Source organism: Ailuropoda melanoleuca, chromosome 5, assembly GCF_002007445.2.
Source record: "Ailuropoda melanoleuca isolate Jingjing chromosome 5, ASM200744v2, whole genome shotgun sequence".
NCBI lineage: Eukaryota > Metazoa > Chordata > Mammalia > Carnivora > Ursidae > Ailuropoda > Ailuropoda melanoleuca.
The window spans coordinates 111,242,462-111,263,590 of NC_048222.1; the positions used below are offsets into that span (position 1 = coordinate 111,242,462).

General features: G+C 38.6%; 1 protein-coding gene across 8 annotated transcripts in view; it reads right to left on the reverse strand.

The window, feature by feature from the left end:
• Nucleotides 1–21,129, reverse strand: part of GAB1 (GRB2 associated binding protein 1) — a 125,215-nt gene that overhangs the window by 28,184 nt on the left and 75,902 nt on the right. For 6 of the 8 annotated variants that reach the window (XM_019804936.2, XM_019804938.2, XM_034661571.1 and 3 more), the window contains exons 2-7: nucleotides 18,577–18,871; nucleotides 7,409–7,634; nucleotides 6,971–7,051; nucleotides 2,691–3,292; nucleotides 1,393–1,478; nucleotides 897–1,200 (exon numbers count right to left, since the gene is read on the reverse strand). In XM_019804936.2, coding sequence (XP_019660495.2) covers nucleotides 897–1,200; nucleotides 1,393–1,478; nucleotides 2,691–3,292; nucleotides 6,971–7,051; nucleotides 7,409–7,634; nucleotides 18,577–18,871 — 1,594 coding nt within the window. The remainder of the gene's footprint in view (nucleotides 1–896; nucleotides 1,201–1,392; nucleotides 1,479–2,690; nucleotides 3,293–6,970; nucleotides 7,052–7,408; nucleotides 7,635–18,576; nucleotides 18,872–21,129) is intronic. The other 2 variants (XM_019804937.2, XM_034661569.1) reach the window with 1 other exon arrangement.

Below are 21,129 nucleotides of genomic sequence, written 5' to 3' on the forward strand. Positions count from 1 at the left end.
AACTATTTGGTTGTCAAGATTAAATCACACTGACAGCATGCTGCAACACAGCTAGTTGTCTGGGTTTTAACCACTCAAACCCCAAATTTAAAAACCTGGGTATGTATTACCAGTTTGGAGTTTCTTTTATACTGAATTCTTAAAAAACCATGCTACTCTAGAATTTAATGTTACTTATGAAGGCCAGTATGAAAGAACAGACTAGAAGGATTTATATCCCAGCAAAGGCAGAACCATTTTTAAAGAAGCTGTTATACGGACAGACTGGAAAGAGCGTACAAGCAGCCTCATTGTTCTTAAAGAATTACGTCAAATGCACTAATAACCTCTAGTCTGATTTTATATTCTATACTCTGGAGAAGAGGTTACAAAACAGCAGCCAAGACCACATCTAGCCTGTAGGAGTGTTTGGTTTGGTCTGCGGTGTTTTTTTGGTTTTTGTTTTTTAAGTTAAACAACCTGATCGAACTCAAAAATCAAAAGACGATACACATAGAAATGAAATTTCCAGCTTCTCTTGATACATCAGATGACTTGCCCATATTATTTTCAGAAGTCAAGAAAGGGTTACAGCCAAGGAACAGTTAGGTACTCCATTTAGAATGGGCAAGTGCATTCCAGTTTCTCCTAATGTTCTCCTGTTCCTTGCCAAACCTTGTGAGCATTTTAGTTTGTAACCTCTGCTCTAGAGACAGGAGACAGAAATCTCACCTGGGCATCAACATGTAACAATGATTAACCTACAAATAGCAATACCGCACTTAAGTTGATAACTGAGGTAATAAGAAATACTTCAGAATTTCTAGTCCCAATTCCATTTGGGATTTCATGACAGTCAAATGCAGATCTAAGCTGGCACGTCCCCCAGCCCTTTCACTATGCCATGCCCTCCTCACCTTTTCTGTCAGGCTTGAGGTTCCTATCCACGGGGGGTGGTTCACAGTCTGCAACAGGAACTGGCCTTCGGGGAGGGGTCTTTGGGCTGGACCGGAAGCCCATATGAGCCGGAGGAGGAACTTGCATTCCAAATGAAGAAAAATCAAATGTTCCCGGAGTCATTGGCACATAATTTGCTTCCTGAATTGGTTCTGTAAAACTGCTGGAATGTTGTCGTGGAGGAGAATTGGGATTCATTGGGACATAATTTTCATCCAGTTCTTCACTTGATACACTTCCCACTGTCAATATATTTTTGATTTTCTAAAACACACATACATTTCTTTTAATAAACAGAAAACTATTATCAAACAGGAAAACACAAGTGTAAGTCACACCTACTCATATGGATCTGAGGGGACTTGTATTTCATGACCTTATTTAGTCTCAGGGCACTGAGTGTGAAGATCCTGACAGTGAAATACACTTGATGACACCAAGGTCAATTATACTTACAAAGTGGTTATGGAAGCCTTCAAGTGAACTAGATCTATCACTTGGAAATGTTCGTGGAATATCATAGCAGTCTTGAGAACTACCATCTAAAATAGAAAACAAATGATCAGCATTTTTCCCCATCTTTACCAGTTCTCAGAATGGTCTCTGTTCGCTCTCTTTACACACATGAGTGCAGGTATGCATGCACACACACAGATTTTTGAAAAGATGCTCACAGAACAATATCCCGAATGGGCACATTAAGTCATTAGAAAATGCAGACAGCACTAATATGCTAACCAGTACCAGCATTTGAATTCGACAGCGAATGAATGCCTAAGCCCAGGATGAGATGGGTTATTTAAAGATGGAGAAAAAAATACTTCTCTTTTCTCATCTTCTGTGCTACCTTGGGCCTAACTTATATCTCACTAACCTGTAATCAGATTACAGAGCCGCTTCATGAAGAGAATCAGAAATTGGTATTGAATGGCTAAGTAAAGTCTCCCTGTTATGATGCATGAAATCTTTACTTTCTCTAGGACAGGTGGGTAACTCTACCACAAAATATAGAAACACCAGCCCATAGTTTTTAGGGTATATGCATCTTAAACTCTGGCCTTCTATTTCTAGGACTTTAAGAACCTCAGAGTGTAACCCAGACTGAATTTCTCTCCTCTCAAGGTCTGTAACTTTTGGCAGGCTCTAGGAGATGGTATAGGACTAAGTGAAGTGGCTACAGTAAGGGGAGAGAAGATTCCGAGCCTTACAAGTAAATAAAATCAAACAAAAGCAGAATGGCATGACTGGAACGGAGTATACTTGTTAGACACAACGTATAAGGTGCTTATCAAGGAAGGAAGGAAATGGAGCCCAGCAGATGTGACACAGAAGCGGCCATAACGGCACACAAATGCAGGAAAGGGATGGCTTGGAGAGGTCTGTGGCTGGTCCATTTCCTGCTCCTCTGCCCCAGTAGAGTCTACCCACCCAGGATACATGGAAAGCAGGAAAGAGGGGAGCACGCTTCCTGAGGCAGGGAGGTATTACTAAGGCCATACTTCTTCAGGGGTGAAAAACTCCAAGTCTTTCTCCCTTCCAGCAGAACACGCACTCAGGCACACGCTGCATGCACAAACACCCTTCCCACGATCTACTAAGCATCTGATGTCTTCGCTACATGAGTGGGTAACTGTAGAGCTGAAGGAAAAAAGGACTATCATTTAACATCATACTATGCTGCAAAGAACAAATACTCAGACAAACAGACTTTCTATCATTAACCTCTAACACAGTAGAAGCCAGTGAGAGCTGACCTTTTCGCAATTTGTTCAAATCCACAGTGGAAATGGTATTACTACGTGACGGTGGCATCCCGGCTGTAGGGATACAGTAACTATTGTCAGTATCTGAGGCCGTGCGTGTGATACTGCACGTTTCCACAGGCGATCGGTCATGAGCTGGATGTGGTTTCGGTGGCCGAGGTGGAGGAATATCTGGAATAGTGTCTAGCTTTGACGTCTGTCCCAAAGTTCCTTCTGGAAATGTCCGTGGAATCTGATAAGTATTACCAGGTGTTGGAGGAATGTCATAACTAATAGATACATGCCTCATTTGAGTCTCTACACTTGATGTCCCAGATGGGGTATTAAAAACATAGAGGTCTCCATCTGCCTCGGTACTCGATGGAGACACCTTTGGTAAGACATCATGAGAGTAACTCCTGGGCAGGTTATAAAGGCTGGAGTCTACAGAGACAGACGCAGCACGAGACGGTGGAGAATCATACATCATTTGCTGCTGAAAAAAGCCATTCACTCCGTGTTTGTTCTGGGAGGAAGCAGGATTTTTATGAGAAGGGACGTTATCATTGCAGTCTGTTTCAGAAGAGGTGGATTTTGTAGAATCAGCATGTGTTCTAAATAAAAATTGTTAATGACAGAAAATAAAACATGGTAAAGACATAAGACTACATTTTAATACATGTTATTTATAGCTTAGCAATCAAAATACATGGCTTTTTTTCATTCGATTTTTTTGTGCGATCCATAAGATTTAAAGCATGAATGTTTCTTAGTTTTTATGATTATACACCAGACAACAAAACCACCACCACAAAACCACCAAAAGCATTCTCCCTAATTCCTGCTCTGTACCGGCCCACACCCCCAACTCCACCTATTAAATCCACACGTAAAACCATGATCCCTGAGACACTGGAATTAGAAAGATACAAAACTCTGAGAAAGGTAAATGATTAAGGCATAGACACAAGGAAAAGCATTTCCTCTGAAGAGCATGCAGAAACCTCGTGCCAAAAGAGTTGATCAAGTTGGTTCACTGCTCTTCTGTTAGCCTACCTCTGGCAACTGTTGTTCTCTAAGACCAACAGTCTAATGATTACCTGGTATTGCATAAATTCAATGTGACCTACAAGGAGGTGGCAACTTGAAAGGCTTTGTGTATCTCTCTTCCTACTAATTTTCTTTAACAAACATTTAGCCAGTACTGTAAAGATGATCAAAATACAAGCCACAGAGCTGGCCAACTCCAAACAATAATTAACCCTGAGAACTCTCATTAGAGTATATTTAATGTTTTGGGTACATTTCTAGTCTCTGCCTTTTGCAGTATCACAAAATTTGGGTAGAAGCCAAAATGAAGCTAACAATACTAACACATTGCATGCACTTCCTTAATGGTTAATAAGATACCTTAACTACTGTGAGTGTTGTCCAAAGTCCTTAATCTTCTGAAAAATAACTTGCAATAGTCTTTTTAAGGTCTGATCTTCCCTGGTTTCTTCGTAACACCTGGCACTGTGTATCACACTTATTCATTCACACTCTGCCTCTGGTGCCACAGAGCCCAGACTGCAGTATTGTCATTTCCCTTCCCCCATGGATTAGTCCCTTCTTTTACTGACTCGCTCCTTCTCCCTGGGTCTCCACCTGGAAACAGCCAACAGAATTCAATCTTCTAATGCTTTACCGCAAAGCCATTTAAAAATCCTCCTCTCTCATAACTTCACCTTCCACTGAATGCTGACAACTCCCATCTTCTCACCTATGTCTGAGTCCCGTATTTTCAAACTGTTCAAATATTTTTCCATTTGGTTATCCTGGTATTACCTTGTTAGCGTGTACCAAACCAAACTCCTTACTTCTCAAACTGACTGTCCTTTCTGACTTGCCTTTAAGAGAAATGTCTTTTTCCAGAATCTCGAGGCTCAAAATGCTTTCAGCTTTGATTTATTCTCTTTGATCTCCACCACCACTGAGGCACCAAGTCCTTCTTCTAACCAAGTAATTATTCCCCTGCTCTCTTCCCACTGTCACCACCTCACATTCAGATAGATTCACGCCACTAAACCCTCCTAAGAAGTCCTAGTGGACTTCTTTCCTCCAGTTTCTCCTTCTTCCAATGAACCCAAGGGACCATACTGCTATAAGGTCACTATTTTCAGATCATGGTTTTCAGATCACCCATCTACTTGGAGAAAATCCTCTTACGGGTCCCAACAGGCTGTGGGAACGAAAAAAGCCCACAAGCAACTCCGCTTGGTACTGAGGTCGATCGCTGGCTCCACCTGGCATGCCGATCTCATGTCCTACTCTCCCCCAGTGGAACCCTCTATTCCGGCAAACGCTCCTCCTCTTTCGCTTCCTCCCATCCCTCACTCTTACCTTGCCTTTCCCTCAAATAATTTTTATGCAGATTGCAAATGACAGGAACCAGTATAGTTCAAATCCTACTCTTCCTTTGAAGTGTTTCACCCTCCATCTTAAAAATACTTGCACCGTTCCTTCTAAGAATTTCTAATGCACTACACGTATTCTAAAATTTGCACTTCACTGAATTCAAACAAGTGAGTTAAGAAAAGCTAGAAGTACAATAAGTATTAAGTTCCCTGCCCTTGACTAGCTTATAGTTTAGTGAAGAATAAATTAAAATATCAAGCTATTCCCAATTCTGTGATAAAACACAGATAAGGAGGGGTGCCTGGGTGGCACAGCGGTTAAGCGTCTGCCTTCGGCTCAGGGCGTGATCTCGGCGTTACGGGATCGAGCCCCACATCAGGCTCCTCTGCTAGGAGCCTGCTTCTTCCTCTCCCACTCCCCCTGCTTGTGTTCCCTCTCTCGCTGGCTGTCTCTATCTCTGTCGAATAAATAAATAAAATCTTTAAAAAAAAACAAACAAACACAGATAAGGAGGCACAACCAGGATGCTATGAAAACTCAGACAGGCATTTAGTCCAGCCTGGGAGTTTGGGGGAATGTTTTCTAGAGAAGTACATGCCTGAGCTGAGTCCTGCAGAATTTGCAAGGCAATTCTCCTGCCTTCATCTACAAACACTTAACGCTTCCATGTTCTGACTTCTTCAAAAGCTTCATTTATAAACTCTGAAGGGGGCTGTAGCTTATGTCATTAATTAGTCTATACCTTCACACCACCTAGCAAAAGAGTGGGCACATAGTGGGTAGTGGGTACTTCATAAATATTTGTCAATTAACTGCCACTTCTGCAAACTATAGATACAAAATACATCTGAGCAAGGACTCTGAGCATAATTTCTACTACAGCAGGAAAGCTGTAATACCAATGAGATCAATGAAAGATACCATATAAAAAGAAAATGTACAGTACACTGCCACTTAGCTGCTGGCTTTTAAAAAGTTGATATTGAAAAATAATTGTGAATCTCCATAAAAAAGAATCTTAGTAGCACAGGTAACAAAGTTGCGAATGTGTAATTTTAAATACTCACAGCAAACAAGCAAAATCAAGTTAGAATTTGATATTATTAACTAGTGTTGATTTATAAAAAGATTTCTTTTTTTGCTCTTACAGGTAAAATCCCATTACAACAAATATGCAGAAACCCATCTTTGGAATATTTGTATTCCGTTACCTCAGGGAATAATTCACAGCAACTAAACTGTGGTTCTTGACAAACTCTATATAAAAATTGAACAAGCACTTCGTATGATCTTAGCCCAGTAACAGTCACTTTCTCCATGAAAACAACTTTTTTGATATAAAAAAAAATGCTTAATGTCCAATCATTCTGTTAAAAAATATCTTTCACATCTACTATGCAATTCATTCCTACTTTTATATATTGCAAATCAAGACATAAATATTCCCAATATCACTGGTTGTCACACTGCTGCTAATGGCAGGAACGGGCTCCCTGATCTACATTTTCTGTCTCCGATTCTCACTGTTACCTCAGTCACTCAACAGCAAATGACAAAAATGATCAAATCAAGATACCGTATAGCTTAGAAGAACAGAAGGGAGCAGGAACGGAGATGATAGGGAAACCAAGGATTTGGGAAAGGCTTTATGATACCTTCGGGCAAGCACTGAAATCCATATGCTTCTTTCTACTCACAAACGTATAAAGTCACGGTAAGATCTGCTTCATTGCTAGGTATGATGATTGGAAAATTTTAGTTTTTATAGCAATATATGTGATTTCATCAAATTTCACAAAAACCCAAATTGTATATCCTATGGAATTTGCTATATTGGGATTTTACCTGAATAATTAATTTCTCACACAGATCCAAAGCAACCACAACACACTCACTGCAATGGAATCGTTTTGCTTTCAAAATCTTCTAGTAGTAGGTATTCCTCTCCTTCTTCAGAAACAAAAGATGACCCTTGGCTGGTTTACAATCACATAAGAAATGGAACAAGATCACCATTTATAAATCAGTGAAATCTGTTAAGCAAGTAATACTGTGAGTCTGTAACAAAGACTATGAAACAGGAGACAGATTTCCAAAAGAGCCTTGTAGGTACAAGTGTTCTTTGCCAAGACAGCAGAGAACATGTTTCTTCAATACATCTCCTGAATATCAGAAATGTTAGAAGAATATACCCTGAAACATAGTAAGCCTAAAATATAAACCCATAAAGTTGGGTTTCTTTTACGCCTTCAAATCAGAATAGAAAAAGGTTAATGGTAAGACTTCTAAGTGTACACACACACAACACGCACACACAGGCATTCGCGGTTTACCTGGTGGGTTCAGGCTTCTTGCTTTGACAATTGATGAGCAAGAGGTAGTCTTGAGGATCCTCCTGGATGCCAAGGGCTTCTAGGTGCGGTGGCAGGTTAATCAGCTGATATGGAGGAGGCGGAACGGTGCAGGACGAATCCACCTGCGTGGACGGCGGTGCTGTGTTTACAGCTAAAGGTACATCCGCTGGCGCTTGTATGGAGCTGCCAGGTGGCTTCACAGGGTCTGCAACACCAAAATGTAACTATCATCGTCTATCTCGTTTTAAGACTTTTTTCTTAAATAAAGCTACTTGGAAGTCTGGAGATAAACTGTTTAAACACACAAAAGCATAAACCAGGACAATGTCAGTTAAAACAAATACTACCTAAATAGCAGCATTTACACAGGAAATAATTGGCTGTTGTGAAAGAGATCTGAAGAGTGGGGCTCTTTTTTCCAGAGGCTGTAATAAAGCCATGGTTAACTGTGCCTTGAACAGCCTTTAGTTTGGAGGCTACTGGCAATGAAGATGTTCTACAATCTTAGCATAAGAGAGAGATTTTTTTTCCATGATAGAAAACAAAGTCAGGGCACCTCGATGGCTCAGTCAGTTAAGCATCTGACTCTTGGTTTCCGCTCAGGTCATGATCTCAGGGTCCTGGAATCGAGCCCTGTAGCGGCCTCTGTGCTCAGCAGGGAGTCTGCTTGAGGATTCTCTCTCCCCCTCTGCCCCTTCCCATCGCTCTCGCTCTCTCTCTCTCGCAAACAAATAAATAAATCTTTAAAACAAAACAAAACAAAAAACCAAAGTGCTTCCCAAGCCAAGCCAACTGTCCAAGGAGGCCCGTTTTATTGTGTGGCATCTACAGGCACAAGCATCCCCGCTTTGTCCCATCTTTATTTTGCTGTTCATTCTTTTCTTTCTACTCCTCAGCAGACCAAGGAGAAATAGTTCTACTTGCGGGATTCATGTTCAGGGAAAGAGCTTTTCTTTAAGACATCTCCTCTTCCCTCGGCTCATAGCCTTCAGTACCATTTACTGGATTTCTGTAATATTTTCATGCAAAAGGGGCCAGCAAATAAAGGAATAATTTATTAAGCACTTAACAACGTTCTGAGTAGACATATGAAACTAGCTAAATTGTTCAGAGTGAAGTAATTTGAACACAAGTTAAAAATAAGATAAAATCCCACTGTAATCATTAACACAACCATGTAAATTTTGAAAAGCCCAGAAGAAAAATTCTGTTAGACTGGTTAGGAATACAAGACTATACGTCCAGAAAAAGATAAACGTTCATATATGAATAAACAAATTCGTTTACTGTCTATGTTAGAACAGAAAAGCCTGGGTTGAAACTGAGGTTTTTTATAACAAAACATTCCCTAAAAGACAATAAAAGGTAAGGTAAAGGACTTAATATGTTCTACCAAATAAAATCAAATGCAGGTCATCTGGCCTCTTAGTTCACCAGGGAGGAGCTACATGTCAGCTCTATCTTCTCTAGATCCTACAGAGTAACTCCATATGCTTTTGATGATGTCTTTATGTATTCACCTTCAATATTTATATATGCAACCCAGCGAAATTTATGTAGTTTGTATTTTATGACTCTTCTTCCTAGGCACAGAAGTTCATATCATAATTGTAAAGCTTGAATAATAACACATTAGTATGGCTAAATATAAGTTTATCTTTGTTTGTGGTTTCCCAAAACAAACAAAAAGGATCAGAACTCCTATGCGTTAGTTTGCCCTGCATGTTGCAGATGATCGAAATGGTTTCATTCACCCAAACTCACTGAGCACTTTCTCTATGTCCTGTTGGAACAGGCCAGGGGCACTCCTAAATCTTCAAGACTCGTTCAACTGAAGGTGCAGTTTGGAATTTGCTCCTTAAGAAATATGTGAGCCCTTCTAGCTGCTAATTAAGTTTAAAGACTTCTTTCAGTTGGTGCATTTGGAGTAAATAGAAGTTGAGCTAATTTCTAACGTTTTTAACTGTTGTGCTGCATGCAATGTCAAGTCTTCATACAAGCTTATCTAATAAAATCTAACACTTTATGCCAGGAGTTTACTAGTTAGTTCTTTCTTATTTATGAAAGGTGAGAAAAGAAAATGGTGAGAAAAGAAAAATATTTGGGGGGGGCATTTATAGGACATAATGCCATAATTTCAGTGGGAACTCATAAATATCTCATTATTTCTAACAGATGATTATAAATAGTGTATATAACATACTGTATGAAATAATGTTTTACTGTTTTGACTCAATTACAAATCTAAAAGATTTACTTAAGGGGATTTTAAAGGCTATAGAGTAATCAGTGACTCAGTAAATCCTTGTGGGTTGTTAAACTTAACAGAACTATGAAAAATATTTATCTTTTAAAGAGAAGCTTTCAGAAAAACGCACAACACTGGGGAGAAAAAAAAGAGCAGTGTGGTCAGAAAGCACTTATCGTATCCTGCAGGCTCTATTCACAGATATATTTTGCATACTTCTCCTTTTTGTACCATAGAGGTGTGATAAAATTGTACTATCCCATTCAATTTTTAATTCTGCCCAAAACAAAATGAAACTCAACACTGGAAATACATGACTACATAAAACAGTGTAAGAATTCTAATTTTCCAGTGTAACTCCTAAAGTAAGTTTTCCAGGTGGGTATTTTTATAGATATACTTTTCCTTTAAACTCAGTTTTTAAATTTGATAGCTATACACTAAATGAACTGAGTGATTCATCTTAGGTAGGAAAAGAATCACTTAGCCAGGCAATCACATTTGTCTGATCTTGTTTTATTAACACAATGGGACCATTTCATTTTTAACCTTCCATTTCTCCCACCTGTGAATGACTAAAGTTTTTCACCCTTTTTATAGATGCAAGATCCTCTCAATTTCTGGAAAAAAGAAAAAAAGACGGATTCAAAGATTCCTTTTTTTTGGGTCTTTGTTAGTGTTTTCTTGAAATTAAAATAGGTATGTTATACGCTATGCATTATTTTAAAAATCCTTTTGTTCTTTGCTATTTCTGATATTTGGAGCTCATTCCCTAGGAACACAGATGAATTTATTTGCATTTAACATTGAGGGAGTACTTTATCAATGAATATATTTTACAATTTATTATTCTATTTTGTGATTCATAGACATTAGTGCTATTTCTACTTTTGTGCTATTACATGTCCTTACACAGTGAAGGCAGTGGTGCAGAGCTTCATTTTTTTTTTTTTTAATTTTAGTTAACATACAGTGCAATACTGGTTTCTGGAGTAGAATTCAGCAATTATCATTTACATACAACAAGTGCCCTCTTTAATACCCACCACCCATCTAGCCCACCCCCAACCAACCTCCCTCCATCACCCCTCAGTTTGTTCTCTATCGTTAAGAGTCTTATGGTTTGCTTTTTCTCTCTCTCCCTTCCCCCCTTTCCATATGTTCATCTGTTTTCTTTGAGTGAGATCATATGGTATTTGTCTTTCTCTGCCTGATTTATTTCACTTAGCATAATACACTCTAAGAGCTCCATCCAAAAATATAGAATATCTTGATCACAATACGGCAAGGCTTACATCTACTTCTAAGAAACAAAACGGAGAGAACTTCCATTATGTTCACTAGCCAGCTCAAGAAAGAAAAGACCTCCACACAGCCATGAAAAGCAAGCCAACCATTCCAAACAACATAGCATTCAAAAGACTTTAAAAGAGAAGGGAACACAGCTCTACCCCTCAGTTGATGCCCTGCTTTCAAAGATTTAGTCTTTGGGGTTATTTTGCTCATATTAATATTACTCCTATTACTCAGCTCTGCATATTTTAATGCAAGCATTGCAGTGTGTCTAAATACTCCTTAATATAAAATTTCTGGTCAAAGTTAACCAACTGGTCTGAAAAAAGAAGCTTCTATTCCACTGTATGAAGATACGTGATGTGCCTCATTCTACCTGACAAGTAGTTGGGCAGCCACGTTTGTTGCTTTCTGCCTCACCTAGGTTTCTTTTTTCTTTTTTTTAAGATTATATTTATTTATTTGACAGAGACAGAGACAGCCAGCGAGAGAGGGAACACAAGCAGGGGGAGCGGGAGAGGAAGAAGCAGGCTCATAACGGAGGAGCCTGATGTGGGGCTCAATCCCAGATCGCTGGGATCATGCCCTGAGCCGAAGGCAGATGCTTAACCGCTGTGCCGCCCAGGCGCCCCCTCACCTAGGTTTCTAACTTACTGTTCTAAGTAATGCTGGTATCAAGTTTCTGAGAACCAAATATCAGTTTAGGGTTTGCTTATGTGTGTAAAATTATTCCCTGTCTCTTAATTCAAAAGGCATAAAGAGTATAATTAGCATCCATTAAAAGCCTAATGAGCTGCTAGAGCAAATTCTTAATTGAATTTTCCTAAGAAAGCTAATAAGTACTGGCAAAGTAAGCTTCACCAGCTTTCAGTGAAGAGAAGCAAATTATTATGTGAGGAGAACCACAAAGAATAAGTTGGTCCCCATGATCCCCAGCTTAATGCAGTTTTATCTTGTTTGGAACCATAATGCCCTGGTGTTAGTATCCCTCATAGGAGCTGGGTGCCTAGATGATGCCTCTAAACATTCAAAATAATATATCTACACACACATACACATACATACATACATATACACACACACATCAAAAGGTATAAGAGTTTAAGCCCAGGTAAGCAGTTCTACTCTTTCTCATTGGTAAGGAGAATATTTCAAAGTTAATGTGACAGGTTCTCTGATTTTATGACTACTGCCATACTGTATCTAGCACGTGGTAATAAAACCGAGGTGTTGCCCATGTCCTTGTCAGGAGACTAGATGAGATCCTTTTCTCTTGAGATGGGCTACATTTGTTGATCGGATATTTTTGGGTTTCTATACAAAAATTTTACCTTTATGTTCACAATTAAAGGTAAATAGGTCAGGGTTACACTGTTTCTATTGATTACTAATTTACCTGGTCTGTTGCAGAATTTCTTTTTTGTCAAGAGAAGCATTTTGATTGGATATATGTCCAATTATTTTGATTGGATGTATGTCTAATTAACTTAGGAAAAAAGACTCTACCCACAAAGAGTATGCCTTATCATTGATGTTCAAGTAACCATCCTCTCATTTCTGAACGCACCAGTTTTCACAGAAGAATATTTTGTAAGGTAAATCTAACGAATGAATACAAATAGGAAAGAGCAGTAGTTGCAATGTTCAATGAAGCAACCTGCAATTTCTTCACTTTATTTAATCAAAAATTGAAGGTCTTTAATCACAGACCCATGTATTTAATGTGTTTTAAATGGAAATTTTTAAAACTTATTTGTCATGATTATCTCCTTAACAGGTTATAAAAATATTCTTGGGAGACTTTTAAAATAATTCCTTAGGAAGTGCTGAAAATGCCTTAATTCTTATCCAGAAGTGTCATGGCACCAGAATCACTTTTTTAGAGTTCTAGGTGCCTGAGCCCTGTCTCAGGAGACTCAATGAATCAATATCTCAATAGCTTGAGAATGTGTAAGAAAACAAAACAAAAACCGAATAAATGCTCTAGTTGAACTGGTCCTCAGGAAAACGCAAATTAAAACCACAATGAGACACCACTACATATTCACTAGAAAGGCTAAAATTAACGACTGACAGGGGCGCCTGGGTGGCTCAGTTGATAAGCGTCTGCCTTCGGCTCAGGGCGTGATCCCAGGGTCCTGGGATCGAGCCCCACATCGGGCTCCTCCGCTGGGAGCCTGCTTCTTCCTCTCCCACTCCTCCTGCCTGTGTTCCCTCGCTCACTGGCTGTCTCTCTCTCACTGTCAAATAAATAAATAAATAAAATCTTAAAAAAAAAAAAACCTTAATGACTGACAATACCAAATGTAGGTGAGAATGTAGTATAACTGGAAGTCTCCTGCACTGCTGGTAGGAGAGCAACTGGTCCCTAACCTATGATATGGCGATTCCACCCATGGGTACACACTCATACTAAGTGTTCATGTCCGTCAAAAGATATATCAATCACTGCTCACAGTAGCTTTATTTGTATGAAAAACTAGAAACAACCCGAATGTCCACGAGCATCAAACAGATCCATAATGTGTGATCTAGCCACACAACAGAATGCTACGGAAAATGAAGGAGAACTCCCACTACAGGCTACATGAATGACCCTCCCAGACTTCTAGAAAAAAGAAGCCAGATTCAGTGGTTTGATTTATATGAAGTTCGCGTATGGGCACAACTAATCTATGGTTATAGAAGCAAAATCATAGTTACGTTTGGGCTTTTTTTCTAGGTGTTTACTGGGAAAAAGAATGAAAAAGCCTTCTGGGGGCTGGAAATGTTCTACTTCTTGACCTGAGTGGCAGTTACACAGACTTCTATTTCTATATGTAGATATAGATGGATATATAAAACTGTACTGAACTGTACCTTCCACAGTCATAAATTATCCCTGAATAAAAAAGAGTAATAAAAAGAAATTTAAGAGTCCTCTAATGAAGAAGCACTGCTTTACAGGAACGGGAGCATGTATATATACTTACGTTAGTTTACCTACTTCTCTACAGGAAAGACTATCCAATAGAGAATCACTATTTTCTTAAGCTACTATTATCTGGGCATTTTGGGAAAAGCAACTCGAGTGACTGGTAAAAGGCAATTTACTACCCTCGCGCCCTGAAATCAGACCCGGAGTCTTCGCGCCAGGTTAGCTGGCTGTCTAGAGCCATAAGGCTGTTTCCTGACACTTGCTTAGCACATTTAACAGGTTCCACCTCCATGTAGAAACAAAAATAAATCTGCACACTTCCAAGAAAAACAAAAGAAATTAGTTTCTACCCTCAAATCTGCTAAATAAAAGCATTCAGAGGAACCACACATAGTTCAATAACTAGAATTTAAAAACAGCTTCAGCTTGCCAGCATTCTGAGTATTCAATAATAGCAGTGGTCACCTGGGGCAGCGGAAATAACATGGTAATGATATTTTGAGAGGTTCCTGGAATCAAAACACAGGTCAGATTTTTCCCCTTTCCTTTTGTTTTCAGCAAAAACTAGTTATTCTCATAGGGACTGTGGATAGTTATTTTCTCAGACTGTAATATCCAAGCATAGGATATTTCTTCCCACATCTAGTCTGACACGAGCATAGTGAAAAATGGCTCTGTGTCATTAGTTTTAAGCCAAGAGTGAGAGCATACTCAACTCTGAAATGGGAAGAGCACAGGGCTCCGGGGACAGAGCTAGGTAAAAACAAAAACACCTATTATTTAGTGATTGGTGGTGAGATTTATTTGGAAGCAAGAGAATATGAAGTAGGTGGTAAAGTAAATGGAAGAACACAGACATTTTGATATTTATCTTGTCATATTAAACTGTATGAACGTGATCACAAAGGATAATAGCAGTTCTCTGCAGTTTAGAATTTGATACAAATCTTTAAATGTGTGGATTTTTTTTTTTAAAGGCATCCAGCAAAGTCATGTACTGCAAATGAATAGAGGAATACAGTGGTTAACTTTAAAGCCTTTTTGCAGTTTTGCTACCCTGCATGAAAAATCAAAATTATAGAGTAAAATATTTTTGTGGTTCCTTGATACTACACAATGAAGGACTGTTCAACTTTCACTGAATTATGACTTACTGATTTATTTACAACTTGATGATTTATGAGAAGCTCAAGTCTTCGACAACAGAGTAAGACATTTCTAACTGTGGCTATTTGGGAGAAGGCTAGGATGAACTTGTAAAAAATCTGTATTGTAGAATTTAAAAAAAAATGCAGTTGCATTTAGCTATAACTCGCAAACTACATTTAGAAAGCACTGGCAAATTGAAGTCTTTAGTGGCTTGTATTAATGAAGAGATAAAAAATGAGTTATGATGAGCATAGCTGTTCTTGGTAACCAACTCATTATATATATCAAATGCGACTAATAATACTATTAATCTTTTTCCAACCTCCCCCTTTATTGATATCATGAAGATAAAACATTCACAAATTGCGAGTTTCATTCAAGGCAATTGTACTTTATCTGTTTTAAAAGGATTTGGGAGTTTGCCCTGCCCCCCTCCCTATATGAGTAAGTTTATTAAGTGATAAATAGACATTGTGACTGATTCAGACTACTAATATCAGTGAAAATGTTCCACTAAGTACAAAATAAAGTTCTTAGTACATTACCAGCTAGGGTCACAGAACCATTTAAAACTATGTCGGCTTTTCCTAACCTTCTTAAAACTAAATTAGCTGCTATCTGTGCTTATTTCTTCTTTACCAGGACACTTTTTAACCAATATTACAATCCCTAGAGTATTAGCCTGTTTCTATTAGACGGACTATTAGCTCAATGAGGGCAAGAACTGTATTAACACAGTCCTACAGTATCATACTTTAATATACGTACATAAGCGTACGTTACTATGTAAAATAGACACACACACACACACACACAATGTATCTTGCACTCATCAACTGTAGTGAATTATTCTGGCATGAATCCTTCCCCACCAGATGCTCACTCAGTTCCACGTCTGTAATGTTTGCCATCTGTCTCCCTAACTAGTCACCTAATAATATGTAGGTTAAACGAATGTTCAAAGCCTAGTAGAGTGCTGGCAAATTCAATAATTTGGTAAATTAATGAATCAATTTTCTAAAGTAGACAAAACTTTCCTTCTTCCCAGAGGTGACTGGGTGTTCATCAAACTCTCAGATGATGAGGGTCATTCTAAAGTGGACAAATGGACCAAACTTCATGCCTTGAAACTTGCAAAGGTAATCTCAGATATGTGTGCATTCGAAATTTTTTTTTTTAAGATTTTATTTATTTATTCAACAGAGATAGAGACAGCCAGCGAGAGAGGGAACACAAGCAGGGGGAGTGGGAGAGGAAGAAGCAGGCTCATAGTGGAGGAGCCTGATGTGGGGCTTGATCCCATAACGCCGGGATCATGCCCTGAGCCGAAGGCAGACGCTTAACCGCTGTGCCACCCAGGCGCCCCGCATTCGAAATTCTTATTTGGGGGGGGGTCTCATCTCCACTCACTCCTGAATAGGCTTCCAAAAATTAGACCTATTCCTTGACTGAAGAATGTATCTCCTCTAGGAGGGTATCTCATTTCCTCTGCTAATTATATTTAGGAGAATTATATAGAAAACAAAGAGAGATGGAAGAACACCTACTACGTAAAGTCTTTCAGATCAACTGAATCGATACAGGCAATCGATAAGGACAGAAGTCTACTTTTATGTCACCAAAAATAAATTCTAAACTGAAAAGGTAGCAGGCAAAAGAACATCGTCAACCCGAAGAGTATACAATGACTTAAATTATTTTAACTGAAAATCCAGCACATCATGAAATTAATTTTTTTTTTAAAGATTTTATTTATTTATTTGACAGAGAGACAGTCAGCGAGGGAACACAAGCAGGGGGAGTGGGAGAGGAAGAAGCAGGCTCCCAGAAGAGGAGCCTGATGTGGGGCTTGATCCCAGAAAGCCGGGATCATGCCCTGAGCCGAAGGCAGACGCTTAATGACTGTGCCACCCAGGTGCCCCTGAAACTAATGTAGTATCTTAATCCAAAAATTATCATTACTGAGTGGTCATTAAGTAACCACTGGAGAGCTACCTCATTTGTGACTTTAACTTCAAAATCCTCCACCGTACTCAAACATAGACTAATATATGCAAGAAGAAAGGAAAGGAGTTTAACTGGAGTTAGAAGTAATACGCCACACACTCACTTAAAATGTGAACATATTTAGTACTTCACAAAAACCACCGAAGCCTTAATTCCACACGTGAAACAACTTCTTGAGGCTTTTAATCACTACAGCTCTGCTGAAAAGTCCAGCTCATTAGCCACCTCCTGTCTAAACTGGATGCCTCCTTTCCTGTCTCAGTGCTGCCCCCTCAGGGTTCTGGATTCCCTTGCCAAGGGGTTTCCCCACCCCACTGGGCCAATCCCGGTCCTGGTCCTGGAAGGCTCCTTCTTGTGGGCTGCTGACTGGCCAGAAAGGAAGCAGCAGGCTGACCTGAGCTAATTAGAGATGATTGCTCTTTCACTTCAATCCAAAACTTGATGTTGATTGTTGATGCAATTTTTCCAGCCCTCACCGAACCTCCAGAACTCCTAAATATAGATATTTGGAAATGCACACTGGAAATGGGACTTTAACCATGAAGACGGTAAGGTCAAAGACCTCAGGCCACCTTTATTTCTGAGTTTTGGCTTTACGAACCTAAATGTGTGTTGGAGTCCCCTAGATAGGTGTTTGTTAGGGAAGGAAGAGAAGTAGAGAAGTGCACAGGAAGTAAGTGGTCAAGACAGCTATATAAAAGCACGGGAAGAGGAACTGCTCCTGTAAAATTCTTCGTGAGACCTCTACCCACTCAGCTCTTCCCAGGACAGGCACTCCAAATCTCAGCTCCTCAAGCAACTCTCCCCCTGCCTTTATCCTTCACAGCCCCCTGCTCCAGTCACGTAGACTGCTGCTCCATCTCTGGGTCCTTGCTCTCCCTTGCCCCTAAGTCTAGAGGGTTCTGGATCCCTTTTTCACTTGTGTAGAAACGCTGCTTCCTTCAAAAGCCACAGTTTACCCGAGAAGCTTTTCTTCACTACGCCTTTCCCAAACCTTGAGCCCCCTCTCCCTCCATGCTCTTTTTAGGACCTCTGTGTTAAGCAAACTCATATGTTACTTTTTCATCATGTTTTGTGACTGACTGTCACTTGCGTTTCATAGGTATTGATAATCGTCTTGGTTATTTCCTAACTTCATAATCCAATACAGTTTTTTAAATAACATCTAAGAATTGAGTCACATGAAAATGATGCTTTTAATAAGTGAAAAGTAGTTAAATATCAGCAGGGCTGTAAGGTTCAACTTGATATATACAGACACAAGAAACGCTCTTAAATAAGTATGCCTTCTTGTCATCTTTTCCAAGGCATTTATCTAGACACTGCCCCACAATGGTTAAGTCTCCCCTAAAACCTACAAAAAATTTCTTCCCAAACGGATTAAAGACTTTAGTGCTTTTTTTCAAATGTTGTTAGCCATTATAAAAAGGTAAATATTATATTGTGTAACTGAAATAACAAAGATTTTATAACAGTTCTAAAAATGCAGTAATAGAGGAGAACTCAGGTTGAATAATAAAATCTTGGGCTTACCTTCTTCTGTAGGATTAAACCCACAGATGTCACAAATACAACGAACCCACTTATTCATCTCTTCCTCACTGTCTGCTACCAAGTAGAATATTCGGTCGATGGTGTTGATATCAAAAATGTAGCTGTTTTCAAACTCTTTTTTGTTAAATGTCAATCCAGCATCAACTTGCTGACATAAGTTTAAATCAATAATACGGATAGGCTTCTTGGCATGATCATTTTTGTAATATTCCAAGACATCTGGATCTCCAGTTAAGCGACCACTGCGTAACACAAACCATCTCCTCTTCCATGCCTGGGAACAAAACAAAAATATCCATCTAGTATTAATTTGACAGAAATTTTTCAAGGAAGTGCACACTTATCAAAGCAATTTTACAAATACTTGTCTAGAGAAAGTCACATACATGTTTTGTTTCCATAAAATAATCTACACTCCAGCAAAGTTTACTGATGCCTCAATTAACTTAATAATGTGTCTACATATACATATTTATTATGTTCTATTAGATCTTCTAGTAGAAGACTGGAAGATATTGATATTAGAAGATATTACATGGATATGTAATATCAAGTCAACAAGGAAGACCTAGTTTTTATTAAATATAAAAAAGCAATGGTTTCAACAAATGGAACCAGGAAAACTGGATATCCACATGCAAAACAATGAAGCTGGATTTTTATATCACACAAAAATTAACTCAAAATGGATTCAAAGACCTAAATCTAGGAGCTAACACTATAAAACTCTTAGAAGAAAACAGAGAAAAGCTTCATAACATATTAGATTTGGCAATGATCTACTGGATCTACCACTAAAAGTACAGAAGAAACACAAAAGAAAAAATAGGTATTGATATATCAAAATTTAAAATTTACACACTGAAAGACTTATCAATAGAGTGAAAAGCTAACTCATAGAATGAGAGAAAATATCTGCAAATAATTTATCTGATAAATGATCAATGTCTAGAATACATAAAGAATGCCTACAACTCGATAACAAAAATAAATAACCCAATTTAAAAATGGGCAAAGGACTTGAACAGATTCTCCGAAGATAGACAGATGACCAATAAACACATGAAAAGATGCTCAACATCACTATCGTTAGAGAAATGCAAATCAAAACCACAGAGAGATACAACTTCATAACACATTAGAATGTCTGTTATCAAAAAGGCAGAAAATAACAAGCGTTGGCCACAATGGCAGAAACTGGAACCTTTGTGCACTGCTGATGAGAATGCAAAATGGGGTAACTGATATGGAAAATGGTATGGCAGTTCTTCACGATTTCAGTTGTAAGTAAATATCCAAGAGAATTGAAAGCAAGTTCTCAAACAGGTATTTGTACATCCATGTTTATAGTAGCATTATTCACAACAGTAGAAAGGTAGAAGAAACCCAAGTGTCCACTGTTGAATGAAGAAATGAACACAATGTGGTATATATACATAATGGAATATTATTCAGTCTTAAAAGGGAATAAAAATCTGACACATGCTATAGCATGGATGAATCCTGAGACGTGATGCTAAGTGAAATAAGCCAGTCACTAAATGACAAAAAACTGTATGACTCCACTAATATGAGGTACCTATTAGTAATCAAATTCATGGAGACAAAATGCAGAGTGGTAGTTGCCAGTGGCTGGAAGGCAGGGTTAAGGAGTTAGTGTTTAGTGGGTACAGTTTAAGGAAGATGGACAGTTCTGAAGATGGACAATGGTGATGGTTGCACAAGAAAATGAATGTACTTCATGCCACTGAAACTGTACACCTGAAAATGGTTAAAATGGTAAATTTTATGTTCGGTATATCTTACCACATTAAAAAAAAGCAATGTCTTTTCATGTCTTAATATCATCCCATAGAGAATACACAAAGATAGTTAAAGAGACTCCTTCGTATTTTAAGCTATAGATTTCTCTCTTTCTCTGTGTGTGGCAGGGAGGGGCGGGGGTGCAAGGAGCAGCGAGGAGGGGGGAGAAGGGTTCAGAAGCTTTCCTGATTTATCACCTGAAAAGCAAGCAAAGAATGGACTGTGTCTTTCTTCTAGTCAGTCTATTGTTCAAAGACCACATGGATAAGATCTGTATTCTTTGAGGATAGGTTGCAAATTTCCTTCTCCTTCCTCTTTCTCTTTTTCCTTCTCTTCCCAATAAACATATATTGGCACTCTGGATATGTACTCACAATATATTTTCTCCACAAGCTTTGGTAAATTTTGAGTATGATGCTATGCCTGAAAAAGCCTAAAATTCTTTACTATTACTCTCCCTGAAATCTACATTGATTAAATAATAAAAGCAGAACCAAATGACTGAACAGCTGGCTTCAGCAGTACTTAAAACCAACAACTCTGCCCAGAAACAATATAAACCTTACTACTCTTTGAAGGTCTTCCTCTTTAATAACTTGGACAACTGTACCCATAACTGAATTAACTTGGGGGATAATTTAGGCTTAATATTTTAACAGATTCTTTAAACTGTATTCATTCAAGGAAATACAGATACATTAAAAGGTAAATCAATGAGTTAACCAGTAA